This window comes from Neopsephotus bourkii, unplaced genomic scaffold (genome assembly GCF_033783945.1).
Source record: "Neopsephotus bourkii isolate Nb327-2 ecotype Australia unplaced genomic scaffold, CSIRO-AGI_Nbou_v1 NB_272, whole genome shotgun sequence".
Classification (NCBI taxonomy): Eukaryota; Metazoa; Chordata; class Aves; order Psittaciformes; family Psittacidae; genus Neopsephotus; species Neopsephotus bourkii.
In genome coordinates, this window is record NW_026900781.1 from 6,136,841 (window position 1) to 6,155,654 (window position 18,814).

Below are 18,814 nucleotides of genomic sequence, written 5' to 3' on the forward strand. Positions count from 1 at the left end.
TGAAGAGTTTTGTCTTATATGTTTTTTTTATTTTTTTCCTTTTTTTCCTTAATAGTCTGATTTTCTCTCTCCTCAGTTTTCAATGGGTCCAGCAAATCATCTAAGGAGAAAGAACCTGCTCAAAAACACAAAAGCAAAGAGGCCACACCAGGGAAGGAGAGGAACAGCGAACATAAGGCTGAAAGCCGAAAAGATCAGGCTGCTGCTAATCACCATCCTACTACAAACACTGGCTCCTCTACGAAAGGGCTTACTGCTAACAACCACCACACTCTTCATAGATCGGCTCAGGACTTAAGGAAACAGGTAATGAATTGTACCCTACTGTGGACACATGAGAAATGCAGACTTGTAAGGTGCTAGCTCCATTTTCCACTGCCTGGCACAGAGCAAACATGGCAATCCTTAAAAGTATGCTCTGGAGACAGCAGGGAGTTAGTTTTCAGTGAGAGAGAAAGAAAGAATAAAAGAAGTGTGATACCTACATGGGAAGTCAGTATGACAAAACATGCTATACAAGCCTGTCTTTGTATTATCCACTGTGTACGTATGAAAGAGTAAAGTTCACACTGTAATTTATTAAACTTTTCTAACTGGCACTCTTGCTGGCCTCTTCACTGACAGTCCAAGGCTGGCAGCACATGGAAGAATGAATTCCGTTTCTGTATGGGAGGTCTGCTTGGGTTATCTTAGGGTCTTGCTGGCTTTGTAGAGAAGCTGGCATTACTCTCAGTTGTCTTGTATTGCATGTGGGAAACACGAGCCTTGGAATCTGGAAAAAAATGTTTTGCCTTATGCATAAAGAACATGCTGCAGGATATTGCCTCCTTCACAGTGGGCATACCAGGTGGCGAGTAATTTAGAGTTTCATGTTACCTGTTTGAAAAATTCAGCAAGAGGTTTGTCTCAGCCTGACTTGTGGCTGTTTAGCCACAAGTTCAGGGTGTCGAAGTTTAGCAGACCAATCTTCAATAGTTGAGACTGGCATTTGGGCAGGATATATTTCCATCTATTTTTGATGATTGGATCAAAGGGATACTAAAATAACAGGGTCCTGTGCTAGGGTAATGCTGTACAGAAAGCTTGCTGCCTTTTTTTTTCTTTTTCCTTCTTTTTTTCTTCAGTGGTTAAATTCTCAACAGGCCAATTACAGCCAGTCTTTAGTTGCTGGCATCTAAAGGTTTTCTTCTATGTAGGCTCGCCTGGACTTAACTGGAGCTGGAATTGCCACTTTGTGGGGCCATCAGTGCCTTAAATGGCACCTCTCAGTCATAGGTTTGGAAATGAAAATGGCAAAAAGAGCAGCGATGCTCTCACCAAGGAAGTCTTTCATGCCTTGTACTTGCACTGGATTTGTGTTACCTTCTAGATCAAATTTGAGATCCTGAAGGTTATCTACAGTGTATATCAATGTACTTCTGTAAGACTTCTGTTCTCTTCCTCCCACCCCCCACCAATTTTTGCTTACCTAGTTGCCAGCTTGAATTCCTGCCTTCTTTTGCATCCTATCTGCTTTCTTTTTTATGACTACTAGCATCCTGTGGTCCTTGCTGTGACATGCTCTGCCATGACCTGTTCATGTTGAACAGTTTTCCCAAAGCATAAGGATGCACTTCATATGTAATTTATTTATATCCACCAGAACACTTGTGTGAAATGCTTTAAAGTTGTATCATCAAAGCGTGAATGGTTAAAATCCTTGTGAAAGTAAACTGTTGTTACTTGTGAAGGTAGTTCCTGGAAAGGAAAAGACAGGTGTAGAAGACTTTTCTCCAGGATCCAAGTGGGTTTTGCTCTGCAGAGTTACTGGTAGATGTTTCCAGCAGAATGGAGAGAAATTCTAAAGCAATGCAGTACAAGTAACAGTCATGGCACACAGGTGCCTCACAGAGTGTGGTCCTCAAGCTTCAGAAAATAAGGCTGTAAGTTGAAATGATGATTCTTTAAATTTAAATTATTATTTTTCTTTTTACAAAAGGTTTGGCATTGAAATTTTCTACCGTAACCCACAGGAACATAATTACTTTCTTACTACTTTTAATAAAAACGTGGCTGTAACTAATTAAGGGTGGATTATGCATTTTTGCCTGACAGAAAGACTTTAAGCTTTGTGCAAAACATTAGACCTACCAGTTATGGTAGCATTCCTGAATTTCCTGCCCTTGTCCTGAGTCTTTGTTGACTTTTTCAGTATTTTCCAAGAGGAGATTTGCTTTCCCAGGGTGCCAGCCTCATGTTCCTCCTATTTAGAGTATGATTTTGCTGCTTGTCCATGTGCATTTACGTGGGCATTTATTATGTCTGTGGTTTTGTTTTGTTCAGTCTTACAGGAAATAAAGGCAGAACACTAGATACCAACTGAAATTCTGTTTTTTCATATCTTTCTTTCTTTCTTTCCTTTTCTAGTGTGCCCTTGCACTTGTCACATGTTCCCTCACTCCTTCTTCCTCTCTTTCTGTCTTCCCAAATCCCTTCAGTGGGGTTGTGGGCAGAGGAAATGTAGTTCAATGGGGCCCTCTCTTGGTCTAATATGGTAATTTAGTTTGTAAAATTCATACCAACACTGAAGTATTTTTATGAATGAATTCAAGATCAGTTGCATAACTTGAATTTGTTTGGTTCCAGAACTGTTGTTGGTATTGCTGATTTTGCTGTTACTGCTGTGGTTGCTATCTAGCAAGTTGCTTGCTGGCTTTAGTTTATGTATGTGTGTGTATGTGTCTGGAGGCTGGATCCTAGGTGCTGTGCAAAAGCTTGTATGCAAAGGAGTTCAAATCCAACAAATAAATTGCTGCAAGACTATGTGCTAACCCCATTTGATTTTGAAAAGACAGCAAAATTTAAAAGCTATTGTACTGTCTTTTAGTACAAGGCAGGTGTTCAGTAGAGTGGAGAAAAGAGTGACCTGAAGACAAACGAATGTCAGCAAAAATGGAAAGATAGCTGAAAAGCAAAGACAAGACTATTCATATCCCTAGTTTCACCTTTAGCTCATGACTTCGAGTCACGTAATGTTAATGTCAATCACCTTGTTACTACAAAGTGACCTGCTTAGTGAATAAGGGAAAGGCTGTAGGTGTTGTCTGCCTCACAGCATTCTCCTGGAGAAACTTGCTGCTCATGGCTTGGAAGGGTGTACTCTTCACTGGGTAAAAAATTGGCTGGATGGCTGGGCCCAAGGAGTGGTGGTGAATGAAGTTAAATCCAGTTGGTGGCCAGTCACAAGTGGTGTTCCCCGGGGCTCAGTACTGGGGCCAGTTCTGTTTAATATCTTTATCAATCATCTATTTGAGGGGATTGAGTGCAATCTCAGGAGGTTTACAGACAGCACCAAACTGGGCAGAAGTGTTGATATGCTTGAGGATAGGAAGGCTGTACAGAGGGACCTGGCTGGCTTGTGCCCAGGCAGCCAAGAAGGCCAAGAGCATCCTGGCCTGTATCAGCAATAGTGTGGCCAGCAGGAGTAGGGAAGAGATCGTCTCCCAGTGCTTGGCAGTGGTGAGGCCGTCGCTCAAGTCCTGTGTGCAGTTCGGGGCCACTCAGTACAAGAGAGACATTGAGGTGCCGGAGTGTGTCCAAAAAAGGGCAGCGAAGCTGGTGAAGGGTTTAGAGCACAAGTCTTGTAAGGAGAAGCTGGGGGAACTGGAGTTGCTTAGTCTGAAGAAAAAGAGGCTCAGGGGGACAGTTCAGTTCAAAATTTGGCCCTGAGAGATGTAAGCTTTCATTGTGTGGAGTTATTCTAACAGTTCTAAACAGTTGTGATAAGTTGCTATTTTCTTAATGAAAGTGGTTTTCCAGACTTTTTTACTTTGTCAGTTTTAATTCTGGCCTAAAGGTGATGGTGCATGTTTTCCTTTGAGGAGGAGGAGCGGCAAGGATCTTGCCTTTCTCCATGAGTACTTTCTCCATGACTGTATTTCATTCAGAGGCCCTGTAACCCCACCCCTTGCTGAAGGATTGCCCCTGATTTCCCATCAGGCTTTTGGTCCCAACTTCTGCAGAAAAAACCATAGGAAGGATGAAGTGATAAGGTACCTCCATGTAGCCTGAGTGCTCACTCCAAGGTGTTGTCTTGACTTGCACAGTAATATGGCTATGACCTCTTTAAAACCTCTGAAGACCTCCTGTAGAGGAGACTACACAACATGCATTGACAGTTTCTTCCAGTGCTTTTGTTTTCTGTTAAGCAGCAAATTTCCCTAGTTGTGTCTCAGATCATTGTTATAGACAATTAAAGTGGTTTTTTTCCTCTCACTCTTCCCAGCCAGCATGGAAAGAGGATTTACCGTCTGTTTTCAGAGGTGCCCCTTATGCATCAGAAGACTGTTAAGAGAGTTGTCCCATAGTCATCCTACAGACTAAATAAGCCCTGCTCCATGAAATTTTCAGTAAAGATCATATTTTCCAAGTACATCAGCACTTTGTGCCCCTTTAAACTTGCACCATTATCTATGTATTTTCTTACAGTGTGAGCCCATTTCCGGGTCCAGCCCTGCTTAGGAAAGCCTGTGCTCCTGTGCCTTGCTTTTGATAGGTCTCAAAGCGATTTGTGTGCTTTGTACTGCCATTGAGTTCTGCAGCTCACTGTAGTCCTTAAGTGTTGTTCTTTCCCTACATGTATTTGATTTGTCCTTCCTAAAAATAGCACTTCGTCTTACTGTAGAAATGTTCTGAAATAAGTTCTGCAAGATTGCCTTTGATTTAGACCTTGTCTTCAGAGTTCTTACAGCCCCTTCCAGGTGTGTGTCACTGGCAAGTTTTACGATAATCCAAGTTACTGATGGAAATACATTGTAGAACTGCAGCCAAGACAAATCCCTGCAGAAGGTCACCTGAAATGCCCTTCCAGGATGGCATAGTGAACTATGACAGCAACTGCTTCTTTTGAGGATGACTTTATTTAGTCCTCTGTGAAGCCACTTTAGAGTAATTATGCTTGGGACATATCTCAGGAGCTTGTCTGATGGAATATCATGGGGGACAGTGTCTGGAGCCCTGCTGAAGTGGAGGGACTTCTTGACCTATTCAGCCAGGTGTCTGTCAGAAGATGATTAAATTAGCTTGATGTGCTGCTTTGGCAAAACTGGGGGTGGTTTCTTTGTTGTTTGTTTGTTTGTGTTGGTTTTATTATTATTACTATTTTTAACATAATCTTCTTGCCGTTTGTGTGTTTACAAATTAACAGTTTGATGATTTGTTCCAGAATGGTTTTAGGGTTTGAAGTTAGGTAGACTCTACCTGCCCTCAACTTATTTCCAGTAAGTCATCTAGGTGCATTTTAGCTTGCTGGGGTTGCCTTCCTAGCTCCTTCGCTGAAATTGGTTATGTTATATATCTGGTAAGTATTCAGTCAGTGGTATTTTTGACAAAGGATAATGCAGAACAAGACCCAACACTTTAACCAAACTGTTGGATTTGTTTTCCCTTCTTGCATGGTGGTTGATCTCTGCTTGGACTTTATATTTTTAAGGCATTTATATAATTTTTTGTGTTTCATTTTATGACCCTTGCTAACTGAAGTTTCTTGAGCTCCTTAGCCTTTTTGGTTTTACCCATGCATGCTTTTGCTGTTCCTATATATTTACCTTTAGTCACATAATTGTACTTCCACTTGTTACTGTGATTCTTTTCTAATTTTCCAGTCATTAGAGAACTTTGTGAACATGTATAATGGCTGTTGCTTTGTGCCCTTTCTCTGAGTAGGAATTGCTTCAGTTTAGATTTTTTGCAGGTGTTTTTCTGTTTTGTTTAGTTTGCCCCTTTTTTATGTCTATTGTCCTTTCTCTACTGTTGTCACATCTTACAATGAAAACTCATTTCATGATCACTGTCACCCAGATTACCTTCCCCTTCCAGTTCTCAATCAATTCTTCTCTATTAGTCTAGATGAAATTTGTAATCAATGTTTCTGGCTGTTTGTAAAGCCAGATATGTTCAACACTTGTTCTGGCTGCTGCAGGCCAGGGACAATGTCTCAACAGCTCTCCACCTGTGTCTGCCCTGCGGCATGAATAAGTGCTGTAAATGTCAAACCCAGGCCCCCATTTCAAACACAGAGTACTGCCTAAATTTCAAGGGAAATGGGTAAATGCATTTCTGTTAGCAAGTGTTTGCTTTCCAGATGATATCATCTATGTCTTTGGAAAGCTCAAGATAAAATTTGTTTCATCAGTTAACTGGATTTTCCTGAAGTGTTTCTACCTTGGAAACACAGGAAGGGAAGGAATATGGATGGGTTTTAAAAGGGCTTTGCACCTGCTCCAGCTTCTGGAGCACAGAGGAGAAAACTCACACAGTAAATAAATGTATACACATAAGCATGTGTGTGTATGCAGAATCCTCAAGTTCCAGTTCCTCTTCTGTAATGCGAGACCATCTTTTCAGTCGCTATTTGATCCCTATTTTATAACATTTTATCCCTACTTTACAAGTGACTACAATTCTTCCATTTATTTGAGAGAAGCTGCAATACTTACTAATTTGGCAAGGATTTTGAAATCCCACAGGGAAGTATTATAACTTTGCAGGAATGGTGTCATTCACCCAAGTGTTGGTGAGGGGATGATTGTGCTGTATGCTTTCACACTTTGAGCACTTTTCTCAATGTTCCTCATTTTTGGATGTGTTTGTCTTCACACTCTGTAGTTTAAGGAGGTGAGAAGATAATGTTTAAACTTGTTTAAATGTTGAAATTTGTTTGAGGTTTAAACTTGAACTTAATTTTCTTAGTAGCGGGGTTCAGTTTTGACAGCTCTGAGCCATCACAATCCCTTTGAAGCTGAGGATAGCTTTCAGTGCTTAACATGTCTCATAGTTAAACTAGAAATATTAGTTTCATAGCTCGATATTCGATGTCTAATAGAAAGTAGAGGAGTCCAGCAATTCTAATTTGCAATGACACATTAGTGAATGATGAATATGAGCTAATAAAATGTGTGTCAGCAAAACTGCCCAGGTATCAAACTTTAAAAATATGCATTGAAGTACTGTATGCATTTTTATTTCAAATTAATGTCTTCAGCAACAAGATGCCTCCCAATATTTCATTTGTATCACAAACTGCATCCTTTATGGCCATCCTGATCTGTTGGGTGCATTTGTTTGTTATTTCTTTTAATATATATGTATGTATAGGCAGGAGGTTGTTTTGAATCTCAGTATATGCTTCTTTGCAAAACATGCCCAACCCACTTAGAGTAGATAGTATACACCGGCTAGTTTGTCTGCTAAAGTAGTAGTAAACCGTGTGTGCACTTTAACAGAAGTTGGATGGGAGAGAGATAGTGTGCAAAGGTCAGAAAAAGAGACAGTGAAAGGAATCAGAACTGCAGAATATGGTCTTCCAGTGATTGGGATGCTGTGGCTGAATTATAACATTATTAATTTACTTTTCTGTTTTCTGTTTCCTTCATTCTGCTCCCCATGCAACACTCCTGGCCTTGCAGGTTTCTAAAGTCAACGGGATCACTCGAATGTCATCTCCGAGTGCAAATGCAGCCAGTGCCAAAAAGATGAGAGAAGTCAGACCTTCACCGTCCAAAACTGTGAAGTACACTGCAACAGTGACAAAGGGAACTGTCACATACACCAAAGCCAAGAAAGAACTGGTCAAGGAAACCAAACTAAATCACCACAAACCCAGTTCACCTGTCAACCACACAATCTCAGGGAAAATAGAAAGTAGCAATGCAAAAACCCGCAAACAGGTGCTATCCCTTGGAGCATCCAAGTCTAACAATACCGCTGTTAATGGTGTAAAAGTCAATGGCAAGTTGAACCAAAAGACATGCACTAAGGAGGTGGGGAGACAGTTAAGGGAGGGGCTGCGCAATTCGAAGAGGAGGCTGGAAGAGACGAATCACATAGACAAAATACAGTCGCCCACCAAGAGAATGAAAGGGGCCGTCAACTTGGCAGAAGCTGCCAGCAAAAAGGCAGCTGTAGAAAAGCCGTTGCTGAATGGACACCTTAAAAAGGAAGTGCCAGAGAAGAGCTTGGAAAGAAATAGGCCGAAAAGAGCCACTGCTGGAAAGAGTACGCCAGGGAAACAAGCACATGGCAAAACTGAAAATGCCTCCTGTGAAAATCGTTCTACCTCTCAAGCGGAGTCCTTGCACAAGCCACAAGACTCAATGGGAAAGCACGAAAAGGGCAGTAGTAAGTCTGGGTGGGGGATGCTGGGGGAGATTCCCATCCTTAGGCCCTCCACCAAGGAATTTCATGACCCACTGATATACATTGAGTCAGTCCGAGCTCAGGTAGAGAAGTATGGGATGTGCAGGGTGATTCCTCCTCCAGACTGGAGACCTGAGTGCAAGCTAAATGATGAAATGCGGTTTGTGACACAGATTCAGCACATACACAAGCTAGGCAGGCGCTGGGGACCCAACGTGCAGCGGCTGGCCTGTATCAAGAAGCACCTCAAATCTCAGGGCATTACCATGGACGAACTCCCACTCATAGGTAAGGGCTGTGGTTTCATTGGCCTTTTGCCGCTGCTTGTTAGTATCCATATACAACTTCGTGCTCCGTTTGCCTTTATGTTTAATGAACCCCTGTTCAATTAACACTGCACAGCTCTGGATCTCTCTACCCACCAGTCAGGCACGGTGCAGGTGGATTGTTGGGGAGCTTTCCAGGGAGACTTTATATTGCCACTTTCCTCCTGACAGCTCTTTTATTTCACCAAGGGGAAAAAAGTGTTATGTGGGGTCTTGGTCACCAGATTTCAGAATCTTCTCTTTTCCCCGGTGTTTGTTTTTGTAGGTAGTACAAGTATGGATATTGATAGCCTTGGTTTAAATGGTGCCTCAGAATATTTTTCAGACCTTTTCAAATATGTTTTCCAAATCCAGGTTGCAGTACTGCCAAGCTTTCATACATTCCTTCTCCCCCACCTTCCTCTTCCTTTAAAAGCATTTAACCAAGGGGGAAAGAAAACTGACTTCTGTTTGGGTACTCAGACACTTAAAATCACAAATTTGCAGTGACCTGCTGACATTTAACAACCATTAAGTGTCAAGAACAGGCAGTAAAATGTGGTTGATTGCAAAATGGAGGTTTCATTATTTCTCCCAGCAGGTGTCTGCCAGGGCTAATGCCTGAGTGAGAATCACTTATTTAACAGAATTCTTGGTTTATGGTCTGCTGTCAAATATGACACGTGATAAAAATGTGACAATAGTTTGTAACAACATGACAACAGCAGCATACAAATGAACTATTGAATGAGCCACCTCCTTTGCAGCTCTGCTGCCTTTGCAGCCATGACAGAGTAACAAACTTGTGGTTTTAATTTTTGTTAGCCCTTCCCTTTGTTTTTTTGAAGTGTTTTGAGTCAGAGCTCACAGGACCTGCATGTTGCAACTGAAGGCTGGAGTTTTGCCTTTGAGGCATTATCGGATCACAGGCAGCTATCAACACTAGCTGGATTAAAGCACATGCTTTTCTGTTTAAACTGTTCACAACGCTTCTTCCTCCCCCTCGCTCCCCACCCAGTTTTCAAACTTTATTTTATATCACATATGGTAAGTGAATGAAAATGCATAAAAGAGCACAAAGAGATTGCAGAGTTTATGGTGAACTGATGCAGGGCACAACAGGGAAATGACAGAATTTAAGGAGGAGGAACGAGGGTTAGCACTCTGTTGCAGTAGCCATGCAAAAACGTTCAAGGAAATCTGAAAATTAAAATCACTCAAGCAGCAATAAGTGATCATTTTGTATGCCTAACGTATGCAATAGTTGTATGCTAATAGAGAAGAATAATGAATTACATTTACATTGGCAAGAGAGAGAAGAAAATGTGCAAGACAGCTCGATTAACGCTCCTGGAACAATGTTAACTTTTTAATGAAATACCTTTACTTGGCATTAGGATGGCATTACTGTTAATTATTTGTATTATTTAAGCACCTAAGAGCCTAATTAATAGGCAAGGATTCTATTCTGCTGGGTGCCATATAACCAGGGCATACTGTGGTCTCTTACAAAATGTACATCCTATGTATCCTTTCTGCAGTTAATTTCTTCCCTACCTTGTATTTTGGACTAAAATGGAGAAAAGAAGCTGGAGATCACCAAAGATGAGAAATCTGTTGCCTCCAGCAAGAAAGATAAAATAATCTGTGGTGATAAATGCACGCTTATTTAAGTAGACATGCGTTCATGTCCCTCCTTTTGTGGCCAAGTCACATTTTCATTGAAGTAAGTGGGAGTTTTGCCAGCGACTTGTGTAGTGCCAGGGTTTGATATTAAATGAAAGATCTAAGATTATTTTTTTTTAATGAACTTGCTCACTAGGCAATTTTAAAATATTCCTAACCTTGTGAAATTAAGAAAATTTAAAAAAAACCACAAACCAACCAAACCAGAGATGCTGTTCCCGCATAACATGTGCCAGGTATTCTATTTAAGCCATTTTGCTGTAGGTGTTTATAAATGGGGTTAAAACTACCTTTTTTCCCTCCCCCTTCACTTCAGCCTTTCAAGGAAAGTTTAAGCAACATGTTTAGGTCAATCCTGAAAATCATTAGCCTGAGATATAAATGCTTCCAAAAGTTATGACTGTGTGAAATAGAACTGTAATTGAGACCATTTTGTAAGCCATAGCTGTAGCTGGCCCTATTGAGTACCTGCTAGATATGTGAGGCACTGTTTGAATGATGTGCTACTCGAGCTCTAACATTGCATAGTGATTATGAGCAATCATTTCCTTGATGCAGGAGAAAACACATTTCTTAAATAGCTCATAAACAGTGTTGAAACTAGGACCTTAAGGTGGGTGTGCAATATTTGTCCCACTGGAGAACACGTATAATGTTAAACCTGGACCAGACTTGTTTTGAAGTTGGGAGTATGTTATTCAATTTCATGTAGGTCACTGAATCTGTTGAGATGGAAAGTCATCTTGAATTATGCCTTCAGCTTATTTGTGAGCTGTGCATATAAAATACTAGACCAAAAAAGTAACAGCCTATAACAGAGGCCAGCTCAAAAGTTATTTTATGGGAAAGACTGAAGAGGAAAGGAAGAAAACCTTTCAAACTTGGGTTGCTTGTTCTGAATTTTCTAATGGTGTTTCCCTTTTCTCAGCGTCAAGACTTAACCATTTTGATAAACACCCACATCACCCCCCAAATTATTCAATTTAATGTATCTGCTTCCTCATAGCCCTTGACTGCACCCTTGTCATACGCTCCTCAAAGCTGTACTCTTGGATTCTTTCCCCTCTGTTCACACCTTTGCCTAGCGCTGTGCTGGCAGCATTATGCCTCACACCATAATCATTGCCATCCCAAAATCTTGCATGCAGGTTTACACTGTTGAGCTTCCCTCTTCACTGGATTGACACATGTGGTGGAAGAGGGGAAAGCAGAGGGAAGAAGGAAAATCGGGATCAGCTGTGAAGCATTTGGGGTGCAGCTCAGGATAGTTTGAAGAAAGTAATGCAGCTTGCACTAGCAAGCAAGATGCTGTAGCATCCTTAAAATGCTGTAGCTGTGCATCTGGCAGTAAATGGTTACCATAACAGTGCTTCTTGCACTTCTCTGTTGTATGATAGCATTTCTGAATGCTCTGAAACAGCGATGGTATAATATTTTACTTTTCTCAAAGAAAAAGGGGAAGGAGAGACAACGTGGCATCAGCAGCATCAACGCGAGTTTTGTATTAATTCTGGTTTTCCTCCAGCAGTATCCTGTTGACTTGTACGTGGTCTTTGGTCCGTTTCTTCACTCTTTCTACTGATGATTTGTTTCTGTTCTGTGAGAATATTTATGATGTTTCTTTTATTGTTCCTTGTCCATTTGGCTGCTTTTTATACTGCAGTTTGTATAATCCTCCATTTTTATTTTTTTGACTGGGGTTTGGAATGTGCTTGTCATCTTAAAACATAGAAAAACATAATGGAGTATAAAATATGGATGGCCTCAGACTGGAAGAATAATGCGTCTGGAACTTTTCAATGCAGTTGCAGGCAGAAACCCCAAACAACTCCCTGCTTCCCTAGGGTTTTTTTAAGGATTTTTCTACCTCTAGTGAAATTAATGATGTTACTGTGCTCCTTTTAAATACTAACCATATTAAGGTGTTGTGCAAATGTGAGATAATTGATATTTCACCTCCAGAAAGGATAGGTACTTTTCTTTTTGGCTGCCAGTACTCATCCTGACACTTGTTTTGATTTTTCCTGGTATAAACCAGACATAGGATTCCTGGCAGGCAAAGGGAAAGTGAGAGAATGTGAGCTTTTTGAGAGCTGGGCAACTCTCATCTGCCCGGCCACTGAGTAATGACCAGGGGAAAAATGAGTGTCAGGAGATATCAGGGAGCAGGGTGGTCTGAGAAGACAAGGGAGCAAAACTTGAGGAGGGGAGCTAATTTAACCATTGCAAATGGCAAAAGAGGGACAGTCCTGCTCCAGTGTCCAGCTGACTGGAGCTGTAAGAGTGGCATGTCCTGTATGTGCCTGGTTAACCACTAGGTATGAGCTGCCTGCACTTTTCCTAACCTGCTCCTGTGTTTCCCTTTCCTCTCCTCTGCTGCCTGGCATACGTGGATCCCAGGAGGCTGCGAGCTCGACCTGGCTTGCTTTGTCCAGCTGATCAACGAGATGGGGGGGATGCAGCAAGTGACTGACCTCAAGAAATGGAACAAGCTGGCAGACATGCTGCGCATCCCCAAAACTGCACAGGACAGGCTGGCCAAGCTGCAAGAAGCCTACTGCCAGTACTTGCTCTCCTATGACTCCCTCTCCCCTGAGGAGCACAAGAAACTGGAGAAGGAGGTCTTGCTGGAAAAGGAAATCTTGGAGAAGAGGAAAGGACCTTTGGAGGGACATTTGGAGAATGCCTACAAGTTCCATTCCTTGCCCCGGTTTGAGCCCAAAAACGGACTCATCAATGGTGTGGTTCACAAAAATGGCTTCCGCAACAAGTTGAAAGAGGTTGACGTCCCACTGAAGACGGGCAGGCGGCGGCTCTTTGCTCAGGAAAAGGAGACCACGAAGGAAGACGAGGAGGAGGAGGAGGAAGGAGTTCTTAGCGACTTACACAAGTGTATATACAAGGTAATGAGGCAGGTTCTGCCCATTTGTTTTGCAGAACTGGTGATGCTGTTGTCTGCGTGGCATCGGGGTGCAAACCCAGGTGGCTGGGTGGAGCTGATGGGCTTGCAGCGCCACCCCTGAGGCAGCAGCACAGCCAGCAGCTATCGTAGCAGTCTGGTGGCTTTATCCTGATCTGCCTGGCTCCTGCGGGATGCACTGGGCTCTACCCCCCTTCATCTCCTTGTGAAAGGCTCCCTGAATAGCTCTGCTCAATTATCCTTGCAGACAGTGTTTATTTTCATTTTCTAGTGACATTTAAAGTAGTGTTCTGCTTTCTTATTGCTGCTTCTTGCAAGTCTCTTGTTGAGCAAAGTAGTGCTCCACATCAAAACTAACATCACTAGAAATACTACTACATTTAGGAAGGGCAAATTGAAATGCAAACAGTATTTTCATCCACAATGCCAGATTTTGCTCAGCACTAACAGTCACGTGGACACTTAGTCCTCCACATATCAAGTACATCCATTTACAAAGGAATGCTGACTCTTTAACTGTATTTTATTTGGCAGTCTCCTACTCTAGAGCAGGACTTGGCACTGCAACTCACAGCACAATTCTGAATTGTGTTGAATTGTGTAGCTGTGCTCCGAGAGAAATATAGCATTGAGTATCCGTGCCCAGTAAAGGAATATGCTGTTCTTCCCCTTCCAATCTCACTTCCATCACCAGGAAATGAAGCCAGATAGCCCAAAGTGGCTTATTGTTAAGCTATTTAGGGACTACATGAGCTCATGACTTGAGCTTTAAGAGCTTGCTTCAGGTTTCTTTTGCAGCCTGTTACGATTTGTCAGCCCAAAAATTCTTCTACTCAGGAACTCTGGCCTCAATTGCACCTTTGAAAAGCAGTCTCTTTGCCATGCTGCTGTCAGAGAGAAGCTTATCTAATGACAGTAGCATTTGTGAATAGTGTAGTGGCATTTCTGTGGTTCATATCCTGTGCTTAATGATGTTAAATGAAAAAATTTGATAGAACTTACCCTGACTGCTGAATGAACAACCTCAGACTTAGCAGGGAAATGCCTCCACCTTCTTTTCCAGTGCAAGTCCTAAGTTTAGAAGATAGAAAGTAACTCAAAAAGCAGGGTTGGAGTTTGTGAGAAGTATAAGGCTTAGAAAATAAACAAAATGCTAGCGAGCAAATTGCAGCTGGCATAAACAGCATGAGTCTCCTGAGCCCCAGGCCTTTATCGCAGAAGGCTGAGAGCTCCCAAATCGTTGCTGCTGCTGCTGCTGCCCGAAGAGCACTGGCAGTACTGACAGTCTCGGACCTCATGAGTCCAACAGTACCCAGTGGGTATACTTTTGTTTTGAGCTTAGAAGTTTTTTAGGGACAAGCATCACTGAGCCTGTGGGCTGCTGCTGTCCCCACCCACCAAAGCAGCTGGACCTGCTCAGGCAACACCTCACTTTGCCACCCTGGTACAAGCAGCTTCTGGGACACGGGGACTTGCTCATTTGAATCCCATCCCATGGTCATCTGCAGTGTAGAGAACAGGGACTGCTGTCACAGGCAATGGACCAGGGAGAAAATGGGGAAGCAAATCTGTGATGGATTTTCATGGCTCCTGGGGGAAAGCCCTGTAGAAGGATCGATGCATGAGAACTGGTTATGCCACACAGAGCAACCTCAAGGTGTAGAAATAAGAAACTAAGCAACAATTTTGATGCACCAAAGTAACCCACTGAGAGGAAGTCATGCTGGCTTACAGGCATAGCAGAGGGTACATCATGGGGTTTTATAAAACAAGCCTTTTGATGCTACATTCTCTGTTTTTCTTGAATGATGGTGTCCTCCTGTGTGTGTGTCAGTGAAGGGGAGATGGTTCTTTACCTATTAACGTGTTTCTGAGAAAATCTGAAATTTGCTTACCAGAAGATGTCCTCACATTACAGTTTCCACAGATGATGCCATTGTAATGGTTCCTTCTAAAGCACATTGCTAATTCTAATTAAAAAACCCAAACCACACAGAAACCCCCCAAAATCCCCACCCACCCTTTGGTAAATGCCCGGGTCAATAGGTTGAGTACTGGAGGAGAACATCATAATCATATGGCTGTAGTCCAGTTTAGGCTATAAAGTCTATGCTTCAGACCATGAAGAGGTTGTACAGTTAGGATTTCACACAGTAATTTATGCAGTCAGCACATGCTTGAGCTGGAACATGTTTTTAGAAAGAGACATCCAGTCTTCCAGGAGCAGTCACCACCATATCACATGTCAAGGTTTGTGTAGATCTCCTTTGTGTTCAGTTGACTTTCTGCCAGGGCCCCCAGATTATTTTCGGTGTTGCTCCTTTCCAGGCTGTGAGACCTGCTGTGCTTTTAAGTGTGTGCTGCAGGCTGCTGCTCTTGCTTTCTTTACTTCTCAATGTATGGCTTTTCTACCTGACTAATAAAACGTTATTGTTTTTAAGTACCTGGAGTAAACTGCTGCCATCAAAGGAAGATCTGCTGCAAGATTTTCTCTCTCCTGTCCCAATTTTAGCTCTGAAAATACTTTAAAAGTCTGTACTGGAGCTGGCTGAAACCAGCATTTGTTCCGTACGGAACAAACTGAAGACTTGTAAGCAGACCCCTTAGAGGGGCACACAGAAGAGATCACCAATGAAAGTTTTCCCAACCCTCATGTGAAACTGTCCCAGGAATCCCATGCTGAGCTCTCTTCAGACAGGGACTCAGCGTTTTCAGGCTTGGCTTAACAAGAGTCCTTCCATCCCACCTGTGACTATTGTGAAACCTATTTTCTGCTTGTATTTAAGGTTGCTTTCATGTTTTTAACATTCATAGCGTTGCAGTGTCCTTCTCTGTGCCTTCCCTCCAGAGTTAGTGGTGGTGGTGGTGGTGATGCTCTGGGTTGGTTCTCGTGAACGACACAGAGGCCATGGAGAGGAATCAGGAGAGGAAATAGGAAGTTTTGTTCCTTAAACCTTCCTCTGTTGTATTGTCACAGCAACAGAGACTCTGCTAAGTAGCTTGAAACTCCCAGAACAGTTGTTGAACTGTTGAGGTATTTTTGAGGGTGTTGAAGAGGGTATTTTATGCTTCAGTAATTCATTTTCTGTTCTGGTTAAAGTGCTTCATTATAGCATTTTAAATAATTTTCGGAGTTGGCATTAGAAAATCTTTTGATTTTCTCAGATTAAAAAAATTAAACCAAGCAACAAAACAGCCAACAAAACCCCCTCAATTGCTTAATTCGGGTTACAACTTTTGGGAGGCTAAAAAGGTACCACATTCTTGATAGAGGAAGAAATGGGTCTGTGCAATTGTAAAGGGCTAAACTGATCAGTTTTCCCACTCTTTTCTTGCTTGCTGCACACCTAAAAAATGGAAAGACATGATTGTTTTGGGGAGATGAGTCCTTATTTTTCTGTAAGATGAGAGGAAAAGGCAAATAACTGAATCAAGGAAGCTGCTAAAGAGTGTGTGTTGGTTTGTGAGCGGTGAAGTCTACACTCAAATGTGACGACAGTTGGTGTGGGCCCTGCGTTTTACGAGAGGTTTTGTTGTAAAAGGCTGCCTCAATAAATGATTCATGAGGGCATTAAAAGATGAAGGAAATTGCTTATTGTTTTGCAGAGCATCCAACTCTGAAGTTTATGGGAATCGGAGGCCCCCAGGCCCTGGGTATTTCACAAACTTTTTTTGCTGCAGCTAATTATGCTGCATTCAATTAAAAAAGTGACAATGTTACAACTGTAGGAGCATGGCAAAGTGAGAGACTTGGCCTCTGGGAAAAAGCTGCCTGCGTCGTTGTTCTGGTTTACTCTTGGGCATAGTTCTTAAATAAATTAAACACAAGAAAAGACTGAGGTGGTTTGGCAGATCTGTTTCATAATTGAAAAACTATAAAGGTAATAGTCTGGGTAACAAAACATTCATTAAACATGGAGTTTTTCAGTCTGTGGTTGCTCAGATGGGCAACTAGTGGACATGAAGGGAGTTAGAGAAAGAAGTGGTGGAACTAGCAGTATTTTCAACTTTACCCTTACAAAGTGATGCTAGTCTCTGCCTGCAGCACTGCCTGCAAACTAGTATATGGCCACAGAAGCTGGTGTGGTGCTTGCCAGCTCCTGTGGCTCACTTCTTCCCAGGATGCTGCTCCTGCCCTGGCGATGGTGATAGAGGTGTCCCTGCCTGGTCTGAAAGGAGCATGCGGGTTCTCATGCTTCAAAACCATCAGAGGATGCTTCCCAAAGCATCTGTTATTATGGGTTTATGTAAAAGCAGGCATCCAGAAACCTAGGTATAGGTCAGGCAGAAAACCAGGACAGATCTTCTTATTGCGCAGCTCCTGCAGCAGTGCCAAGAAAGAGTGTGCTTGTTTGGCAATTTGACTATGTTTTACTTTTCTCAGGCTTGTAATAACAGGTCCTGGGTCATTGCTGTTGAACTGCTTTTATCGAATCGAGTATAACTTGGTTTTGTACGCAGGTGATTACAGTAATCTTGGTAAACTCTACTTTTTGTGACCCCTGTCCATCACATACAATACTATTTTGATGCTGAACATTTCTGTGAACTCTTTGAAAGTCTTTCACCTGTTTCTCTGTATGTAAAGAGAGTAGCTAGCTACATGACCCTTTGATCATATATTGGAATTGATTGTAAAATGCAGGTAGGGTTGCCTAGTGGGTCCTTTGCAACCTGTCACAAAAGGCTGGGCTGTGTCCATCTTGTGTGTTTATCAAACATAGAGCAGCATGCTGGACGAAGCAGCGTACATGGTCTTCTGAGGAAGTCCAGTTGTCCATTTAGATGATTGGTTTGGTGATTAGGTGTATATTTTGAGGTATTTTCCCTCAGATAAGAAATGAACTTTAGACCCTCTGGAGACATTTTCCTCCTTACCCCTGCTGCGATCTCGGATTAAGCATGTAAGGTGTGAGTGAGGCCAGGAGAATGGAGGCACAGGTTTTTACTTTCACTTTTAACTTTATTTTCTTTTTCCACAGGGTAGGTCTGTTTCTTTAACAACCTTCTACCGAACAGCAAGAAACATCATGAACATGTGCTTCATGAAGGAGCCTACAGTAGCTGAAGTAGAGGTGAGGCCAACACAAGGGGTGGTAAAAGTATGTATTTCAGGAGATTAAGTCTCGGGATTCAGTATAGTTGACATTCAGGCATTAGCATAAGCAGTTTAAGGCTGTCTAGCGTAGGAGAAAAAGAACCGGTTGGATAGGCGTCGTATTGATTACTCCTTTTTTAATTTTTTGACATTTTTAATAAAGGTGTTGATGAGCTGAGGGAGAGAAAGAAGTCTTAATCTGTCATGTGCTGAAGCACAGGAGCCAGAAGGATCTAAATTCTGTCTTCCCGGTTCATTGTTACTTTTAAGTATTTATATTCTTACTTTTAAGCAGCATTTTATGTTGAATGACGTTGAGGTCATGAAAGCCATGTACATTTCTGGGGTTTATATTTTAATGAGAGATGCCTTGCTCAGTGAATTAAAAATGCATTACTACCTTCTCTTACCACAGCAAGAGTATTGGCGGATAGTGGAACAGAAAGATTGCCATGTAGCAGTGCATTGTGGAAAAGTAGATACCAACACCCATGGGAGTGGCTTTCCCGTGGGAAAATCTGAACCATTTTCAAGGTAAGATCACCAAATCCACGTGTTTTGTTGGCTCATGCCAGCTGCCCCGTTGTTCTGAGTAGGGTTGGGGGCATAAGGCCAGCAGGGCAGGTTGGT

General features: G+C 42.2%; 2 protein-coding genes across 7 annotated transcripts in view; both read left to right on the forward strand.

Moving 5' to 3' along the window:
• The window catches only part of JARID2 (jumonji and AT-rich interaction domain containing 2), a 216,197-nt gene that overhangs the window by 180,084 nt on the left and 17,299 nt on the right, over nucleotides 1-18,814 (forward strand). For all 6 annotated transcript variants that reach the window (XM_061346448.1, XM_061346450.1, XM_061346449.1 and 3 more), the window contains 5 exons: nucleotides 77-306; nucleotides 7,446-8,463; nucleotides 12,567-13,069; nucleotides 18,069-18,161; nucleotides 18,600-18,718. In XM_061346448.1, coding sequence (XP_061202432.1) covers nucleotides 77-306; nucleotides 7,446-8,463; nucleotides 12,567-13,069; nucleotides 18,069-18,161; nucleotides 18,600-18,718 — 1,963 coding nt within the window. The remainder of the gene's footprint in view (nucleotides 1-76; nucleotides 307-7,445; nucleotides 8,464-12,566; nucleotides 13,070-18,068; nucleotides 18,162-18,599; nucleotides 18,719-18,814) is intronic.
• The window catches only part of GMPR (guanosine monophosphate reductase), a 463,469-nt gene that overhangs the window by 111,872 nt on the left and 332,783 nt on the right, over nucleotides 1-18,814 (forward strand). The gene's annotated exons all lie outside the window — the stretch shown is intronic.